Genomic DNA, 21,163 nt, shown 5'->3' on the forward strand with positions numbered 1-21,163 from the left:
GTGGAGTAGAGATGGTGCCAATGTACCTCAGGATGATCTGCTCAGGCGGCTGTTGAGAGACCAGAGTAGTCCAAATAGAGGGATAAGACCTAGTGGAGTAAGATAAGCGTTCGCACCAGCAGGGAACACTCACTCGGAGGTAGTTGACCAGTGGAAGCTTCCTGCTACTCAGGAGAACTTGTCGTATGATTCAGAGCAAGTAATTCTGACTGTTTAGCCAAGAGCAGCACACGCCGTGAGGTGAAGAGCTGCAGTCGGGTGGCGAAAGGCTGCCATGGTCCTGAGTATGAGTCTGGTGGATGGAGGGTAATGTGTTGGTATTGACTGGTCGAGCAACGTGTGTACCAGTGCTGCCTGGGCACGCTGGAGTGATCATGATGATGCGTGCTCGTCTGGGAGTTTCAAGCAGATTGTGATCAGCAGGAATGGTGGGAAGGCATAAAGGAGCTGGCTCTTCCACGAATCAGGAAAGCGTCCGAGTAACCAGGAAGAGACAAAACATGGCATTTCTGTTCTTGTGGGAAGCGACAGTCTATGTGGGAAATCTCATCTGGTAAAACGAATGACCATCCGGGCGATCGGACCACCGTAGGCAGGAAAGACCTGCTATCATAGCCGCCAGGTAGTCTACGAACGCTGGGAGAAAGAGACTCAGATCTATGACGTGGCTATGCAACAAGTCCAGGTGGATGGCTCTGACAAGTGGGGAGGACCGGTCCTCCTGTGTTTTGTAGGTAGAATGCCATTGTGTTGTTAAACACTGAGACAACGCATCGCGAATGTGTGCAGTGACGCTAGAGCACGCGGCACTGCCTCGCATTTCAGACGATGTATGTGTAATGCTACTCTGAAGAAGCCAAAGCCTGATGAGTACGAAGTGACGAGGTGAGCACCCCAGCGAAGTGATGCGTCCGTTGTCAGGCATTGAGGATGGCGTACTGGAATTGTAGCCTCTATGATATTTGCCAATCGCTGAACCGCGCTTGGTAGCAGGCTATGGCTAGACTGGAGCCAGGATAGCTCTATGAAGTCTAACCTCTGATGGGAAAGAGTGGATTTCTATATTGATCTCAGCGTAGACGTGTGAAGGTCTGACGATGCCACATGCTGAGTGACTTGTATCTGGGAGGCCCTCGGATAAGCCAATGCAGATCGGAAAAACTGTATAAACATCGCGGAGTAGGCGGGACTAGGCAACCTTTTGTAACACCTTGGGGTGGTAGAAAGGCCAAACGGAGGACAGAATAAACTGGAAGGCGACGGTGGCACAAAGCGGAGGAAAAGAGGCGATGTGAAAGATAGCTGCTTATATCGAGGTGGCATACAGTCTCTCAGGATCCAGATGGGAAATGTCCCAGGGATACATGCGGAACTTATCAGAAGTTAGGTTGAGTGCCGAAGGTCTAAGATAGTCTGAGATTTCTACGACTGGGATTAGGAATAACGGAGTAAAACCTGTTCGTGGTAAGCATCGGCTATCGGCAGAGTCTGCACTTTGTAAGAGGAATGCTCATGAGAGGGTCCTTGAAGAGGGACAGGTTGCAGGGTGGGTTGAATAGAATTGGAGGTGTACACATACTAGGCACCGTGCATAGGACAAGATTTGGACCAGACGATGGGAGGAGTAGGAGAGATGGTGGAGAAGGGAGAGAGGGCATCTGCCTGTAATTGGTACGCCGCCTTGGCGCACAAATAACTTTGTCGGTGGTAAGAGAGTTGAGGAGACCATTGGTTTGTCCCCTTGGGGTGTGAGGGTCATCGTGACACCGTCACCGTGACACATCACGGTCCTGTTTGTCTACGCACAGAGTATGGCGGTGAGCTGGACGAAAGAATGCGTTGGTCAGGCATATGATCGCGAGAGAGGCTATGACTCTGTTGTCTAGGTTTGCAGCTGGGGTCAGTCTTTTCGAGAAGAGCTTTACATCAAATGGTAATCTGACGGATGCTGCAGCTCCGGGGGGGTAAACGAACCATGAAAATGCGCTCATGGGAACACCGAGGCCAGAGTCTGACTGGAGTCTGCTAGCTCCAACGAGTGGAGGGAAGTTCCTGGGGCCTTTCGCTTCCCCTTCCAGAGAGGGCGGCGAGAACTCTTGGCAGGAGTCTTGAGAGGAAGCTCGTAAACTTACGCTGCACCCGGTGTTTAATTATTGCGCTAAGCAAGGCTGTGATTTGCACCGGTGACGGATTGTGGGGCCTACGAATTGGCGGGAAGTAAGGTATGCGCTAGCTCTTCGACTTTTTGGAGGCTGGCTGCGTGCGCATGGGTCACTGCATTGAACGAGATCGGACGAACTAGTGAAGGCAGGGAGGAGGATGGCATACAAAACGCGTACTTTAGAGGCAGCCAATATATTGTATGCTCGACTCCCCTGGCTGCAGGAGGGATAGAGGCTGGGGACTGCCATATAGTATCGCATTGGCCTGCATGGTCCGAATAAACAGTAGGGCCACTCTAGTGGGGGCATCTGCCAATAGAATGTCCACTACCGGGTCCTCTACCTCTGGTACCTCCTCAACCTGGAGGTTCATATTGAGTGCTACCCTCCTTAGGAGGTCCTGATGGGCTCTCAGGTCGATTGGAGGAGGGCCCGAGGAGGATGTTCCTGCCACCGCCTAATCTGGAGAAGAGGAAGAGGCGATGCCAGGGACGAGCGGGTCCTGGGTGGCCTGTTGCTCTTGGGCGATCTCCTGCTCCAGAGGAACCTAGGAGTCCAGTGGGTGAACTGGGGCTTCCTCCGCAGCAGTCGGAGGGGGACGGCTAACTATCGCCTCTGGCACTTGGTGCTCTGATGAGACAGAACGGGACGGAACTACTGGTACGCCTTGGGCCTGGTGGTACGCCCAAGGTGTCCAGAAAGACCACTGAGGGGGTCCTTGGTCCGGGTCTCTTGGAAGACTCTGGTGGGCACATCAGAATCACGGTCCTGAGCATAAGAGCTGTCCGCGTGGGACAACACCGATGCATGTCTGGATGGCCATGGAGGTGCTGAAAAGCCCTGGGCAGAGTCTCTGTCTCTAGCAGACCTTGCCCTACTCGGCACTGGGGAACAGTACCGGGAGGCATACCGGTACAGGGGACGAGATCGGGACCTGCGACCGGAGCGGTGCTGGGAGATCGACCAAGATCTCGAGGCTCGACGTTGGGAGTGGCTACAGGAGTCACAGTGCCTGGAGCTGGAACAGTGGCGAGAGCAGTGGGCCGGCAAAGGGGATACCGATCGGTGCTGCGAGTGCTACCGGTACCAAGAACGGTACCAGGACTGCGAGTGCCGATGGGACCTGCAGTGTCTGCGGGACCGTGATCGCGAATGGTGCCGCTCTGCTGTGCCGATAGAGGATGGTCTTATCAAGGCAGGCTTGCCGATAGACTATTACCTGCACCGGCAGTGCCAGGGGTTGAGGCAGCTTCGACTCTGTCATGGCAATCAGATTCCACACCATTGAGAATGTCTCCAGCGTGGAGGGAACAGTAAGCTCAACCATGGCGCATGCCGGGGAGCTGTCAGGCATCAGACTTGACGGCACCGACGTCGTCGGTGCTGCGGCAGGTGTCGGTGCCGGGCAATCCGACTTAGACGAGCTCTCTGGCTGCGGTGCAGGTGGCACGGAAGCAGCAGGAGTCTTAGGTATTCTCGACCTTGGGGAGAGGGAGTTGTGCCGAGTCGACTTCGGTGCCGGTGCCGGCCGGTGCTGAGAGACCTTGGCAGCACCAGTGTGGTCCGGTACAGAGAAGGTGCTTCTGCCCACCGATTTACCAGCGCTTGGTGCCGAAGGCAGAGGGGTAAGAGCCGGCTCCATGCTTTAGCCGAAAGTCTTGCTCCTTTTTTGTTCTCAGCTTAAAAGCCTTGCAAATGTGACACTTATCTGTCAGGTGAGATTCCCCAAGGCACTTAAGGCAGGAGTTGTGTGGTACCCCTGTCGGCATCAACTTATGACAGGCCAAGCACGGTTTGAAACCCGGTGAACCAGGACTGGGCCCCGGCACCGGGTGCGGGGAAGGGGCTAATCCCCGAACCCCTCTTAACTATACACTAACTATGAACAATAAAAAACTAACTATAACTATATACACAACAAAATAACTAGAGAACTATGAGTAGCTTGGTATTCAGACCCTGTCATTACATGGGCTTCCTGCTTCTGCCACTTAAGGGTCTGGAATAATTTTATATAACTTGACTTCACTTCCTTTGTATTTTGCACTGGGAATAATTCCAGGTGTACAGTCTTATTTATCTGTGGTCTCCATGCATTACATCACAAAAACAAGATCTGCAGGGGGAAAATGGATGAATTACACTTGGTAACTGACATTTGTTATCTTTCCTGCTTTGGGAATACTGAGGTTGGAGAAGACAATGGGGGCGGGGGGGCTCTAGGATTCTCAAATTCCAGGACTGAACTGAATTTTTTCACTTAAGAGTTTCCTGCTCCTCCCTAAAGACTTCACCCAAGGAATAGGAAGGAATATTAAGGAGATAGTTTACCAAGACAAAATTTAAGTATATGGGAGGAGAATGAGCAGCTTTTCACTTCTGAAGTGATATGGGAAAAGGGTTGCAGGGATTTTGATGTCCTTGTGGCCAAATAAAGCTGAAGTCAGGCAGATATGGCAGCTACCGCATGCTTTCTAGCCTAATCCCTTGGCCCTGACAACATGAGGGTCAACAACCTGGAAGCAATTGCAGCAGAGCTCCGTGTGACTCCTAAGGTCTTTTTACAAATAGTGCTCCTCTGTCTGCTTGTTTCAGTTGGTCTGCTCTGCTATCATAGGGAGGGGGAAAGGAAAGAAAGGAGCAGGAGTGGGGGTGTAAATGCTCCTCTACACTCAAATTTTGGTCCCTTATTTATGGGTAAAAAAGGTTTTATTCATTGCTGCTTGAAAAGTCAGCTTTAAAGTTAGCATGGCAATAGTCTGGGAACAAGTATTTAAACCACTGCTTTTTGCACTTCCAGAAAAAGGGCAAAAGGGTTATGTTCCAAACCTGGACTCTCATGGACAACTGTGAAATGCATTCAATATTTAACAAGAGATTTAGCTCAAATGTCAGATTGTAGGAAGAGGTGAGAATCTAGAAATGAATAAATGCTGAAACCACACCAAAGACCAGACTGACATGTAATAACCAAAAAGAGACTATTTTTGTAGCCAGATATTTGTACTTTGAGACAAATAATCAGATTTACTAAAAGAGACAAGGTGAGTGAGATATTTTATCAGACCAACTTCTCATGGAGAGAGAGAGAGAGAGATGCTTCTGAGCCACACAGAGCTCTTTCGTCAGATCTCAGTGTGGCTTGAAAGCTCATCTCTCTCTCACCAACAGAAATTGGGGCAATAAAAGATATTACCTCACCTACCTTGCCTCTCTAATATCCTGGGACTGACATGGCTACAACTACGCTGGATACCGATTTACTGAAACATTTTCCACAGCAATGGGTTCAAATCCCCACATATCCATTTTCCAGTGTGAACTCCTTGAAAACTGGAGTTGTACTCAAATTAAAAAAATTTAATCACCACAAACTATACACTCAACAGAAAAATAAATAGGGTTCTGATAAAATTACTGGTTACAAACTACATATTCTGTCTATAGGCAGATCTGCACTCTTAGCAGTAGCATAGTCATTCATTTGTATTTTCAAAAAAATCATTGACTTCTCAGTCAGGATTGAAATGACAAACTTTGCCATGAAAACAGAGCTACTTTAAAAATTGATTTTGGGTAGAATTTTCTTACACAGGTACAACAGGTTATATTTTGATGTATAGTTGTGTTTTAACAGTTTGAGCGCTTATTCATAATATAAATTGATTTTATAATTAAGGTTAAGATTTTGGCACAAGGACTTCTGTTAAAATTCCTGGGCAGGACACCGGCAACGGAAGCCAGAGCCCTAGCGCTGCGAGGGACTGACTTTCTGAGCCAGAGCTGAAGCTGAAAGTCATGGAAGTCTGTTAAAGTCTCAGTCTGTGACAAAATCATATCCTTAATATATAGGGCAGCTTTTTTCCTCTCATTAAGCGTCAAACTTGCACTCTTCCATTTCACTTAATGCATTTACACAGTACGTTTTAAGAGACTGCTGCAAGTCACTTAGTGAAAAGTCTTTAATTCTTAGGTTAGCTTTCTGGTCTAAGCAGAAGTTTAGTATTTATATAAAAAATGTTAGTACAAACTGCAAAGTGTTCACACTGAAATTTAAATTAGAAATCAGATTTTAGAAAAACTGTATATCTGAAACAACAAGCCATGTATTGCTAGTATGAGATGAACCAACAAAACATTCATACACAAATTTTCTCCTTTCAGGATAAGCTACCAATTATCTCCACAAATGTAACTGGATACATTTAATTTAATATTACTGAAAGTTTGCTTGGCTATCACAGACCTGTTGTACATCCGCAACTGGAATAATATTAGCCAACTGTTCATAAATTACAAATATGCAATTGGATCTGAAAATGAAACAGCTTATGGTAAAGATATGTAAACTCACTGTACCCAAGGCTCATGTAACTAAATTTGAATTCTACACAGTATGTAGTTCTTTGAATCAGAAAAAAGTAGAATGGTTAAAATCCAAGAAACAAGAAAGCATGAAGTGTGAGTTAGACAAATTGTACAGAAAATTTCCAACATCTTAAAATTACGATGTGTAACACTTGTACTTGTATCTTTTCATAGGAGGAAATTGAATGAATAAGAACCACACAGCACTGAACTTTTACACAAGCTTCTTATTGTATTTGAATGTCATTTATTGAGGAGTGAATGAGATACTGCCAGACATGCCAAAGACACTTCACATTCAAGGGCTGGAAGCTGAACAGCTTCTCACTGAGTCACTAAACAAGCCTTTTTTGGAAAACAGCGACATCAATGAGGTCTTCATGCTTGATATTCGTCTTCAATTTTTCATCTTTTGATCTAGTGGTTTGCTGGGTAGAAGGGCACTTTCTACCCTAAAAAAGACTCACTCCAATTAATACAATTAACACTAGATGTACAGAAATGTTATCTGCTGTAATGTACATTACTGCTGAATAACTGGTCTTAAAGCTGTTTTTTAATTCATTTTATCTAATGAGAAAATTCAACTTGTCTCCTTTTCACCATCACAGGTGGCTTATACCATTAGAAAAATACTCTTCAGTGCTATTGTAGGGTTTACAGGGAGCTTCTTCAGTGTTGTCGTATAGAAATTGATTTAAACACCACTCTGAAAGAGTGATTCTTCGTGCTGCCACTGACTGTAGATTGCAAAAGAATGGCCTACACGCTCTACAGTTCTTTTTTGCTCAAAAACAAAACAAAGAAAACTAAACAATAGGGTAAATGTTTATTTGGAGTTAGTTTTCTTGCAGATGATAATTAAGGCCCTTCAAGCAGAGTTCAGGAGCTCCTGTATAGCTGCCTGTTGGTCTGCATTGAGCTGTGATATGCATTCTGTCCATAGTCCTCCAGAGGTCTGGAAAACAAATAAAAAATAAAGGTATCTTCACTGAAAAGAAACTTAGAAATTATATGTCAGCCATTTATTTTCATTAGTCTTTCAAAGTCAATATCCATTGAGCCTACATACTTTAGGAGAGGGATGGGCAATTTACAGATAAATAGAGGATCCACAAAAAGCACAAAACCCCTTTGGCAAGTGAGAGGTATGGGGTGGGGGGTGTGTCAGACCCTGCCAGAATACAGAATAGTGACATGGGCGCGGGGGGGGGGGAGAATGTAGATGTAGGGTCTGTACCACCAGCAGTAGTGGGAGGCCCTAGAGGGAGTTTGGGAGGGAGCCTGGCCTGTACACACCTTGCCATGACTACTTCTGTCTCACTGTGCTGGATCTGGCTCTCCACATGGCTCTCACTGCAACATCACAGGACATGTGCACTGTCCCACCCCACCTCCTTCCTGCCCCAAGCTGGACGGTGGCAAGCAAAATAAAATGATCTGGCTGGCTAGCTGACGCCCCCCAAATTGCCCATCCCTGTTCTAGGTTGTGCCAAAGAGAACAAAGTCCTTGCCAACACAAACTTGCATCAGCTTAACAAATGCTTTTTTAAAAAAAACCATTTAGTTAAACTGGTGCAAATCTGCATGTAGACATGGTCTAAGCAATTGGTTTGAAATTCCTAGCGACTCCCTAGAATTAACAAAGTACAAGTCACAGCAGGCTAGATGCAGCCCTTCATTCTTCTAAATAGCATGACAATTTGTTCTCTTTTGAATAAGGCTACAAATAGGTTATTTGCTCTGCCTGACCATGGATAATTCACATGGTACTTTCAGAAGGGCAGCGGTATCCTTAGCCATAATTTATCTCCACACTGGTGTGTAGAGCACACTATTTTGCTTGTCACCACGAAGGTGATTTATTTTAATGGTACCAAATATATTTTGATATATATTATAATCTTTCCAAATAAAGATTATAATATATTATAATCTTTCCAAATAAAAGGCACTCAGATAAGTGGGAAATATTTATTCAGCACAGCAGACAGAGGTTTTGGAGCAGGGACTAAACTTGTCTCAGTATGCCAAAGGAGGTCAAGCGGATATTTATTGCAGATAACTGGTTCACATCTCTACAGAGACTTTTGATATTTATTTAAAATCTCATTTAATGTGTTTAAACAAGCTGTCAAAGTTAACATTTACATTTGATATATTTTAACATTAGTTCTACACTGAAGGTCTTAATTTAGTCTTTTCACACCATATTTAAAAAAGGATCCATTGGGTCCAATGACAAAGAAATGTAAAGACATGGTGTACTATGAGATTCAGAGTTCAAAGACAAACTAGCACTTAAATATGGGCCTTTATTTTATTAGCTTTGGTACAATATTAGAATCTCATTGCCTATGGAAAATACCTGACATTTAAGTTCTGCAGTACTCCCAGATAAAGTGGAAGTTTTTAATTTTAACATTGCCATTCTCAGTCAGGATATCATTGCCTCAAGCAGCCTGTGTGTCCCTCTTACTCCTAGGAGAATTCTGTGCCACTGCACAATGCAGAAGTTGCACAGAATTTCCATTTTTCTCCCTCAAAGAATTGGTGTTTGCAGAGCTGCCGGATGCCACTTGGGGCCACTGGACCCAGCAGAGCCCAGCTCACAAATAGAATACACTCCTGGTGGAAGAGAGACTGAGCTGAAGAGTTCCCAGCAGCTACAGTTCCTGGCATGCCCTGAAGGAAGGAGGCAGTGTGCAGGGAACTCCATACAAGCCCAAGACCCAGCATCAGGCTATTTCTCTCTCTGGATCCTTGGGCTCTGGTTGTGTGTGGGGGGCAAGTGACTGGGCTCTGTGGGGGTATGGGTGTAGGTATCTGGCCCTGAGGGGCTGTGGAGTGTCTAGATCAGGGAGGTCCTGTGACTGGGCTCCAGAGACATGTGATTGTCTGGTCCTACGGCTGGTCTCTGGGGAATGAGGGTCTCTTGCCTGGTAGCTGGGCTCTGGAGGGCAAGGAGGTGTGGGTGTCTGGCCATCCAGCTGGGCTCGGGGGCGGGAAAGGGGCAGAGACACAGGAACTGGGTTGTCGTAGGAGTTTCTTTAACTCTACTCCTGTGGGAATTTTTTTGTCATCTGTCTTGTTACAGGAATACTTCCTGACAGGTTATTTTGAAATAAATTAGCAAAATAATTGAAAGTGGCCTGAATATATAGTGTTATTTTGTGCACTAAATTTTTTTTTTTGGATGCAGAATTCCCCTGGGAGTAACCTCTGTTCATTGCTCCTCCACCATTTCCACAGGGGGTTAGCTAGCAACTATGCAAGTTTACTTAGAGATGCAATTTCTTGATAAAGTAGGGCCACTTTATTTCCCCATAATTCTGAAGGTGGAAAAACTGCCTTCCAGTCAAAGCCTTGCTTCACCAATTAGTTGTATTATCATAAAAAGTTCATCTTGGCATCTGAGTATGGGCTGGACAAGGCTATTGGCATAGGATAATTAAGATTTGTGGTTGGGGGTGATGGCAGAGACTTAAGTACTTTAATGTGATTTTATTTTGAATTTTCTATTTTGTACAAGTCAACCAGAGTTTGAAGGAGGTGCTTCTATTATCTAAAAAACCTAAAATAAATACATTTCAGTACTGCCCTCCTTCTATTGCCCCCATCTTATACCACTACTTAATTTGTAGGTTTTGCCTTTTTTTTTTTTAATGCCCTTACACAAGCACTTTTCATTGAAACCCACAATGCAGTGAATGACACTGTATAGTAGAGGTAGCAGACAGTTCAGCTCAACTCAGTCTCCAACATGGAATTTGCAAGGTTCTTCTTGAATGAGCCTGCATACCCGGGTCCTGTAGCTGCCCAACTTCTGGGTCATTTTAATAACTTTTGGAGNACCCTGAGCCCCTGCCACACCCCTCCTACACTCCCTGGGGGCAAGGAGGGGGCAGAGTTGGGGTGGGGCTTTTGGGGAAGGAGTTGGAATGGGGGCAGGGGCAGGCTTCATGGAAGGAGTGGAGTGGGGACAGGGCTGAGGGCAGCAATGGAAAGGTGTCAGTAATGCAACCCTCAGGCCAATGTACTAGTCCTCATGTGGCCCTCATGGTCATTTGAATTTGAGACCCCTGACCTAGAGTGAGGAATGCCACAATGCAAGGACTTTGAAATGAGAAGGGTTAGTGCTAGTCAATCAATGGAGTTGAGAAGATTAAAAGGGAGTTATGTAAAAGTCAGGGAGAATAAGACAGCCTCAAATGGTATTGAAGGCCGCCGACAGGTCTAACAGTATCAGCGTGGGCATACAATTATCTATCGCCAGTATATCTACCAATGCCATCAGTACCATTTCAGTTTCAAACTTTGGTTTATACTAAACATCATGAGATTTGACGCTTGTAGATACTCCATGAGTTCTCATCACAATCTGCTCTATGATTGTAAGCCAAAAATGAAAACTCAAAGAGAGACACCCTCTAGTTCAAGTATCTTACATAGTGTTATCAAGATTATGCAAATTACTAATCCACTTGGAATATTTCTTGGATGAACACCGGTTGCAGTATCATGTTTATTACAGAGAATAGGTTCTGAATACTAGTTTTACAATTCCTGCATCTCACAGAGCAAACTACAATGATTCCCTTTATAACAAAATAAATTTACATTCACCTGCACTTGACGAACAACATTAGCCAACCGTTTAGTACATGGATCTTCATGTTTAATTGCTTCATGAATTTCACCATCCGCAATTATACTGAATATTCTGGGAAGATTAGAGTTGTTGTGACCAAGGACAATTGGGTTGTTACTGATGGAGATCAAAAAAGTATACATGTTACAAAATATGCCAGTGTTAGCATTCTAATTAAAGATAAATGTAGATTGTGTATATGTAAGTTAATTGCTTTTCAAGACATTCCTGATTTTTAGAACTGCACATTCATATCTGAAGTTATTCATCATCATTAAATGCATCCTGTTCTAGAAGGAAATTCTATTTTTGTAATTTTAAGATCTGGCTAATTTGACCATTCCTTATTTATAAAGTTGGGCTACACTTTATCAGAAAAGTTGTGCGCCTTAGATAGGCTTCAGCAAAGCAAGCCAGCCCACTATGTGTTGGAAGTTTAATACTGTTATGTTGGGAAAGTCCATACAGCAGGGACTGGAGCACTTTGGTAGGGAAGGCTTTGTATATTTTAAACTGATTTACTCCCTCCCTCCCAGAGCTGATGTAAAGTTGTACTGACTGGCTCCAAAAGGAGAGCCAACCAGCTTCCCTTGAACTAGAGCAGGAGACTCAAACACGCAGCCCACGAGCTCCTCGCGTCCCTCCCCGCCCCCAGCATTTACCTAGAGCAGCTTCAGCCCAATGCACACTGGGGGAGGGCAGGGCACGTTCCCAGCCAATGGAAGCTGCTGGGGGTGGTGCCTGAAGCAACATCAGTACACACACCCGTGTCCCTCCTTCCCCAGGTTCCGTCCGCTTCCCGGAGCAGCGCGGGGGCAGGGCAGGCAGGCAGCCTGCCCTGCCCCTGGTATGCGCCGGGCCAAAGCCTGCCTCCGAACCCTTCGTGCAGTTGAACCCCCTGCCCTGAGCCACCTGCCGCACCCTGCAACCGACCCCCACCCTGAATCCCCTGCTGCACGCTGCACCCCAACTCCCTGCCCTAAGCCCCCTGCTGCACCTCTCCTGCACCCCAATCCCCACCCTGAGCCCCTGCCACACCCCTCCTACACTCCCTGGGGGCAAGGAGGGGGCAGAGTTGGGGTGGGGCTTTTGGGGAAGGAGTTGGAATGGGGGCAGGGGCAGGCTTCATGGAAGGAGTGGAGTGGGGACAGGGCTGAGGGCAGCAAGGGAAAGGTGTCAGTAATGCAACCCTCAGGCCAATGTACTAGTCCTCATGTGGCCCTCATGGTCATTTGAATTTGAGACCCCTGACCTAGAGTGAGGAATGCCACAATGCAAGGACTTTGAAATGAGAAGGGTTAGTGCTAGTCAATCAATGGAGTTGAGAAGATTAAAAGGGAGTTATGTAAAAGTCAGGGAGAATAAGACAGCCTCAAATGGTATTGAAGGCCGCCGACAGGTCTAACAGTATCAGCGTGGGCATACAATTATCTATCGCCAGTATATCTACCAATGCCATCAGTACCATTTCAGTTTCAAACTTTGGTTTATACTAAACATCATGAGATTTGACGCTTGTAGATACTCCATGAGTTCTCATCACAATCTGCTCTATGATTGTAAGCCAAAAATGAAAACTCTAATCATAGGGCTGGAAGGGACCTCAAGTCCAGCCCCCTGCGCTGAGGAAAAACAAGCCCCCTGCACTTAGGCAGGACCAAATAAGCCTAGGCCATCCCTGGCAGGTTTGTCCAACATGTTCTTAAAAACCTCCAATGATGGGGGTACCACAACCACCCTCGGAAGCCTTTTCCAATGCTTAACTACCCTTTACAGTTAGAAAGTTTTTCCTAATCTCCAACCTAAATTTCCACTGCTGCAGATTAAACTCATAACCTCGTGTCCTACCTTCAGTGGATATGGAAAACAACTGATCACCATTCTCTTTATAACAGCCCTTAGCATATTTAAAGACTGCTCGCAAGGTCACCCTCAGTCTTTTCTCAATACTAAGCATGCCTAGCCCTTTTCTTTTTAAACTTTTCTTTATAGGTCTGATTTTCTAAACTTATTTTTGTTGCTCTCCTCTGGACTCTCTCAGATTGTCCACATCTTTCCTGAAGTGTGACACCCAGAACTCAACACACTACTCCAGCTGAGGCCTCACCAGTGTTGAGTCAAGTGGGACAATTACCTCCACCGTCTTACTTACAAACACACCTCTTAATAGACCCCAGAATATCAGCCTTTTTCACAACTGAATCACACTGTTGACTTATATTAAAATTGTGATCCACTATAACCGATTCTTTTCGGCAGTACTACCGCCTTGCCAGTTAATTCCCCATTTTGTAGTTGCGCATTTGATTTTTCCTTAAGTGTAGTACTTTGCCCTTGTCTTTATTGAATTTCATCTTGTTGATTTCAGACCAATTCTTCAATTTATCAATGTTCTTTTGAATTCTAATCCTGTCCTCCAAAGTGCTTGCAATCCTTCCCGGCTTGGTGTCATCAGAAAATTTTATAAATATAACCTCCCTTTCAAGTCATTAATGAAAATATTGATTAATACTGGACCCAGGATTGACCCCTGCAGGACCCCGCTAGATATGCTCCCCCCCAAACAGTGTGATACCAAACCACTGATAATACTCTGAATGCAGTCTTTCAGTTATCTAGTAACTTCATCTAGAGTGCACTTCCCTAGTTTCCTTTTGAGAATGTCACATTGGACTGTATTGAAAGCCTTACTAAAAATCAAGATACTGTATATCATGTCTACTGCTTCCCCACCCTCTAGGCCATTGTTTCTCCACCTTTTTGATATCAGAGACTGGCTTACTGCCTTCCTAAACTGTGCCAGGGAGACCTCAGGGACTAGCACTGGTCCATGGACCAGTCGCTGAGAAACACAGTTTCTAGGTCATTAACCCCGTAAAAGAATTAAGTGGATTTGGTATGACTTGTTCTTGATAATTTGGCTATTCCTTATAATCCTATTATCCCCTAAATGCTTACAAACTGATTGTTGAATATTTGTTTCAGTATCTTTCTAGTTATTAAGTTAGACTATAATTCTGTGGGTCCTCTTTGTTCCCCTTTTTAATGATAGGTACTATATGTTTGCCCTTCTCCAATTCTCTGGGACCTAAACTGTCCTCTGGGACCTCACCCACTCTCCATGAGTTCTCAAAGATAACTGCTAACAGTTCTGAGATTGCTGCAGCTAGTTCCTTAAGCACCCTAAATGAATTTCATCAGACTCTGCCAACTTGATTATACTGAATTTACCTAACTTATCTCTGCCATTGCAGAGATGTTAAATTAATTCTTTGCATCACTTCACTGCAGAGGAATGTAAGGGAGATTCCCACATCTGAGCCATTCTTTTTAAGTGACAAATTTGAGGAACTGTCCCAGACTGAGGTCTCAATAGAGGTGATTTTGGAACAAACTGATAAGTTAAATAGTAATAAGTCATCAGAACCCGATGGTATTCACCCAAGAGTTCTCAAGGAAAATCAAATATGAAATTGCAGAACTACTGACTACGGTATGTAATCTATCACTTAAGGTCACCAGATGACTTGGAGGACAGAGCATGTAACCAATTTTTATAAAAGACTCCAGAGATGACCCTGGCAATTACAGGCTGGTAAGCCTGACTTCAATATCAGGCAAACTGGCTGAAGCTATAGCAAAGGAAAGAAAGAAATTATCAGGCACACAGATGAACACAACATGCTGGGAAAGAGCCAACATGGCTTTTGTAAAAGGAAGTCATGCCTCAATCTATTAGAACTCTCAGAATGTCAACAAGCATGTGGACAAAGGTGATTCAGTACATATAGTGTACTTGGACTTTCTGAAAGCCTTTGACTAGGTCCCACACCAAAGGCTCTTAAGTAAACTAAGCAGTCATGAGATAAGAGGTAAGGTTCTCTCATGGATCAGTAATTAGTTAAAATATAAAACAAGAGGGCAGGAAAGAGGAAATAAGGCAAATAGCAGGGGCCTCAAGAATCTGTACTGGGACCAGTACTGTTCAACATATTCATAAGTGATCTGGAACATGGAGTGAACAGTGAGATGGCAAAACTTGAAAATGACATAAAATTCCTCAAGATAATTAAATCCAGAATTGACTGCAAAAAGCTACCAAGGGATTGCCTAAAACTGGGTGAATTGAGCAACAAAATTGCAGATGAAATTCAATGTTGATAAATTCAAAAGTAACACACATTGGAAAACAATCCTGACTATACATTCAAAATGGAGTCTAAATTACCATATATACTCATTCACAAGCTGAATATTTTTGGCAAAAAGGTGATGCATCAAAGAGCGGGGGTCGGTTTATAACCAGGTCTACACCAAAATTTGATGGATTTTAAAAACTCTATGGAAACATCGAATTGAATATCTAATACACTGTCGTTTTATTTACTTGGAGTGTCTGCAGGCATGGAGCCCCTCGGCTCACTGTGGCCATGGTTTGCCATTCCCAGCCAACGGGAGCTGCCTTCCTACAGCTCCCATTGGCTGGGAACAGCAAGCCACAGACACTGATAACTGAGGGGCTCCATGCCTGTGAATGATCAAGGTAAACAAAACGTCCAGGCTCGCTAGCGGCTTACCCTAATGGGCCAGGATCCAAGGTTTGCCAACCCCTGAAATATAGGGTTGGCTTATGAAAGTCAGAGTTTTTGCTATTTTTACCTAACCATGTTGGGGCGGGAGGGGGGGGAAGGGGGGAGAGGAAGAGCTTATAAATGAACGGGCTAATGAACGAGTATATTAACACTCAAGTTAGATCTTGGAGTCACAGTGGATAGTTCTCTAAAAACATCCATTCAATGTGCAGTGGCAGTCAAAAAAGCTAACCATTTTAGGAACTCTTAGGAAAGGGACAGACTAAAACAGGAAACAAAGCTACTATATAAATGCATGGTATGTTCACATCTTGAATACTGCATGCAGTTCCAGTTGTCCCATCTCAAAAATGATATATTAGTATCACAAAAAGTACAGAGAAGGCCAACAAAAATGATTGAGGGTATGGAACAGCTTCCATCTGAGGAGAGATGAAAGACTGGAAGGTTCAGCTTGGAAAAAGAGATGACTAACGGGGGTATGATAGAGGTCTATATAATCATGAATGGTGGGGAGAAAGTGAATAGGGAAGAGTTCTATACCCCTTCACATAACACAAGAATCAAGGGTCACCCAATGAAATTAATAGGCAGCAGATTTAAAAACAAACCTAAGGAGGAACTTCATACAACACACAGTCAACTAGTTGAACTCATTGCCAGAGGAGATGGTAAAGGCCAAATGTGTAACTAGGTTCAAAAAAGAATTAGGTAAGTTCGTGGAGGATAAGTCCATCAGTGCCTACTAGCCAAGATGGTCAGAGACAACCCCATGCTCCAGGTGTTCCCAAACCATCAACTGCCATAAGCTGAGACTGGACAACAGGGGATGGACCATGTGATAATCGCTCTGTTCTGTTCATTCCCTCTCAAGCATCTGGCACTGGCCACTGTTGGAAGACAGGATACCAAGCTAGATGGCCATTAGTCTGACCCACTATGGCCATTCTTATGTTCTTAAATATTCTTTAACCCCTTCTTTCCCTGTTTTGGCTTGTGTTCCTTCCATCTTGTTGTTAATATTAATTGTGTTGATTATCTGGTCACTATTAACCTTTTTAATGAAGAATGAAGCAAAATAGCATTAAATATGTCAGCTTCCTGATGTTATCAGTTATTAGCTCTCCTTCCCTGCTATGCAGAGAACCTACACTTTCCTTCATTCTTCTCTTGCTCCTAATGTATTTAAAGAATCTTATTGCCTTCAAGATGTAATACATTGTATGCTTATCCCTTCTTTGTCTCTACATGCTTATGCTATTCTTTTGTTCTCCTCAGCAATTTGTCCATGTTTCCACTTTTTGTAGGATTCCATTTTGTTTTGATTAAGGTGGAGAATTCAGGTAGCAAGTTTTTAGATATATCAGAAGTTGGGAGATTTATCAGTGATCGTTTACCATCTATTTCATGATTGCAAACCTTACACTGATCAGCATGAGGTTGAAGGTCTCTTTGTTTTCCCAGTTTTGTGACAGAATAAAGCAGTCAACAGCTGAATGCACGGATTGTGGGCTGCCTACTGATCTTTGAAAAGAAGTCTACATATCACCTAATGGTCAAAACTTTCCAGAAGATTCTGGGCTTTCATACAGTTTATAAGCACTTCCAAGACTGGAAATCTATACTGAGAACACTGGAAGGAGAGAGAACCTATTTAGGTAGTATTAAAATTCACTGTAAGACTTTACTGATTGCCACTACTTCAGAACTGCAATAAGGGAGACACCATCACTGTACTCAAACTGGACTATTTGCATTGTTTCACTGTTTACTTCTTACATAGCTGCTCCAGGAACACCTGAAAGATCCCGCAGCTGCCCAGCCCCTTTCCATTTTATCATGGATATTTTTTAGTAAGAGTCAGGGACAGGTCACTGGCTTCCATTAATTTTTCTTTATTGCCTGTGACCTGTTCGTGACTTTTACTAAAAATATCCATGACAAAATCGTAGCCATACTAATGGAATATGAAAGAATGACGTTAATTTTCACATTCAAGATAATGTGTATACATCTGCTAGAGAAATAAAAATGAGTATAAGTCCCATTATTAGAGAATGTGTACAAGAAAAATAAGCAGGCTACAAGTATGCTTATTTTATCCATTATATCAAGGTACATTTTCACCTTACCTCTCAATCAGGTCACACAGGTAACTGAAAGTATGAACAGCTTCTTCTTTGTCTTCATGTAGCGGAAGCCATGATAACCAGTGTGGCAGGACTTCCTCAACATTTACACAATCAGGTTTGAACTTCATGATCTTCCCTACAGCTGAAATACAGTTCTCTGTTGCATTGACGTTCTCTTTGGTTTTGGCATCTGGTGACTGAATAACTCTCACCAGCAACGGAAGCGCCTCTGTAAAAGTGCAAAATTATGAAAAAACCTCATGTATAGCCAAGTTAAATGCTTGCCCTTGAGCAACAGTGTTTCACACTAGGGCACTAAACCTCTTGCAGACAAGCTTAACTTTAAATATGGGTAGTTTAAAAAAAGTCAAATGTAGTTTCAAATAATTCATCTGTTTAAGTCTCCCTGCTTCTTTTGTGGCTTTCCAATCTTTACATTTTAAAGAGGATTTCTCCCTCGCAGCCTTGTTGCTGTGTGAAAGGCATAAAAATATGTACTGACTACGTAAAAGGCACACAAAATTGATTGACTATTCAAGGGAAGCAATGAAACTGACAGCTGCCAAACATCCAACATTAACCTGAACGGTAATAAAACATTGTCTATAGCCCTTCAGTTGTGGTAATGTTACTTGTAATGGGTAGAATTTTTTTTTTTTTTTTTTTTTTTTTAACTATACACAGTTTTAAATTTATAGTCTCAAATTGGCTTAGTAAAAGTACACAAATGGCAAAGTTCGACTAGATTAGCATTTCTTAAATGGCGGTCCTCGAGAGTACTCCAATAGGTCTGCAGGCCCTGCCAATTAACTCTTCCTCCACCTTCCCAGTGCCTCCTGCATGCTACTGAATTGCTGTTCCCAACATGCAGGAGGCACTGGCATGGGGCTTGCTCGGGGGAGGGGCAGAAACAGGCAGAGAAGAGGAGAGGTGTGGGTGGAGCGGAGCTGGAAAGAAGTAGAGTGGGGGTAGGCCTTGGTGGAACGGCTGGAGTGGGGGCTGAGCAGGGGGCTTGGAGGTCCGAGAAATTTTACATCAAAATGGGGGTCCTTGAGTTGCTAAAGTTTGAGAACCACTCAACTAGATTAAGAACCTGATGACACAGCATATACTGAGCAAGAGAATATATGTATTTGTTATGTGTATGCATGTGTATGTTACATATATGCACTTCCTAAAATAGGCAATAAAAAAGTTCAGAAGGGCCAAATTATCCTGTCTGCTAAATCCACTTTACACTATTCAGATGACACAAGCAGAAATAAACTCGCCTGAAAAGGCTAGAGAAGGTGGTTACTTACTTCGTATAGAAACCAGCGTTCAAAATGTTTTGTCCCTATGGAGGCTCCATTTCAGGATGTGCATGTGCCCACGCATGCTTGACTGGAGATGTAATCAGCAGTGCCTGAGGGTCCACACTTGTGTCATGTGCTCATGCTCCAGTGTAAGGGTATATAGAGAAAAGCAGGCCCACTGCAGCTCCAATTCCTTCTCAACTAGGAAGTCCAAAAGAATGACTGAAGCAGAGGGCAAGGAGGGCAGATAGTTTTGTCACTGTGGGTGCTCCACCTGAGAAGTCCAATTACTGTAACTGCAACCTAATTAAACCTGTCTCTCGATCAGTTATCCCTGTGGTGCTCCACTGCAGGAGATTCTCGAGCAGTACATCAATTATGGAGGAGGCTGCTCAGTAGGTGGATTCAGTATGGCACATAAAACAGTCACCAAAAGTTAGGCCGGCTCTGGACAGCATAGTTCTGGAAAAACATATGCACTGATGACCAGGTTGCAGCTTTGCAAATATGCGAGATGAACACCTTCTTCAGTAAGGCTACAGAGGTAGACTGGGCTCTGGTGGAATAAGCAATCACTAGGACAATGATGTACCTCTGAGGCATTGTAACAGGTTAATAAGCATCCCAACACCCACTTAAACAGCCTGTGGGAGGAGACTGGATCCTCTTTCATTCATTCTGTGATAGTGATGAAAAAAGTCTAGGAGAAGCCCTGAAGGGCTTAGTCCTGTCAAGGTAAAAAACTGGAGCTCTGCTTACATCTAGGATATGGAGACTACCTTCTTCTCTTGAAGAGCGAGGGCTGGGACAAGACACTGATAGATGAGTGTCCTGATTAATATGGAACTCTGAATATTACCTTAAATAGGAAATGAGGATAGGAATGTAATGTCACCATGTCATGATGAATACCATGTACACTAGGTCAGCCATAAGGGTCCACAGCTCTCCAAGCCAAGGTGATGGCTACAGGAAAGATCATGAAAGATAAATGAAAGAGGGAACAGCCCACCCATAGGGTCAGATGGGTTTTTTCCCCCTCAGTGCATTGAAAACTAAGTTGAGGTCCATAGAGGAGTAGGTTCCTTGAGGTAGGAAAAAGGTTAAACAGGCTTTAACTAACCTTGCAATGGTCAGGTGAGTGAAGAATGAAAAAACTTCAACTGGGAAGGTGGGGAGGGAAAGAAGGTTGCAATGACAGCCAGGTAAACCTTAACTGAGCTCAATGATAACCCCGTAGTTTTCATGTTAAGCAGATAATCAAGAATGTTGGAAAGGGAAGACTTGAGAGGAGGTACAGGTCAAAGACTGCACCAGATCTGGACACATTTCAACTCTTCCATTACAAGGAACACAGTTGCATTTTCTACTATTGCACACTGCTGTTTGGAGAGCAGTTCTGGTCTATACTAGAGGTCCAGAGAGCTATTAGCAATGATGCCCTGAAACGAAGTGAAAGAAGTTGGGATGAACAGTGTATCCTGACACCTGGGTGAGATATGCTGTCAAAGGAAGGCAGAGAGGTGGTTGCAGGAACAGTTGGAAGAGCAGTTAGAACCATATCTGCTTTGGCCACAATGGCATTATGAAGATGGTCCTTGATCGCTCCTGTTTCAACCTGTTCAGGACTTTGAGGAAGTAATGATGTCACGAGAAAAAAAAAAATATATATATAAGAGTAATTGCTCTTGTTATCTCTTGGCCTCATCTTCCAGCAAGCTGTGACCATGTCCTCTTCTCAAGCAAGACAGTCAGGACTTCATGTTTATGGCATCAAAAATCTCTGGAAGACCTCAGGTAAGAAATCTTCCAGAATACTGCATCATTGAACTCCCACTCATGCATGGTCATGGCAGAAAACCTTGCTCAGGGAGTCTGCTACAGTGTTCTATAGCCCCAGTAGATGAACCACTGATTTCTGTGTGCTCAGATATACACCAGTTCCATTATTTTGTGGACTCTG

At 44.0% G+C, this 21,163-nt stretch overlaps 1 protein-coding gene across 1 annotated transcript in view; it reads right to left on the bottom strand.

Moving 5' to 3' along the window:
- Nucleotides 1–6,106: 6,106 nt before the first annotated feature.
- Nucleotides 6,107–21,163, bottom strand: part of IPO5 (importin 5) — a 115,651-nt gene continuing 100,594 nt past the window's right edge. Inside the window, 3 exon segments of the mRNA XM_075064749.1 lie at nucleotides 6,107–7,488; nucleotides 11,157–11,298; nucleotides 17,906–18,134. Coding sequence (XP_074920850.1) covers nucleotides 7,402–7,488; nucleotides 11,157–11,298; nucleotides 17,906–18,134 — 458 coding nt within the window. The 3' untranslated portion in view covers nucleotides 6,107–7,401.

This window comes from Chelonoidis abingdonii, chromosome 1, assembly GCF_003597395.2.
Source record: "Chelonoidis abingdonii isolate Lonesome George chromosome 1, CheloAbing_2.0, whole genome shotgun sequence".
Lineage (NCBI taxonomy): Eukaryota > Metazoa > Chordata > Testudines > Testudinidae > Chelonoidis > Chelonoidis abingdonii.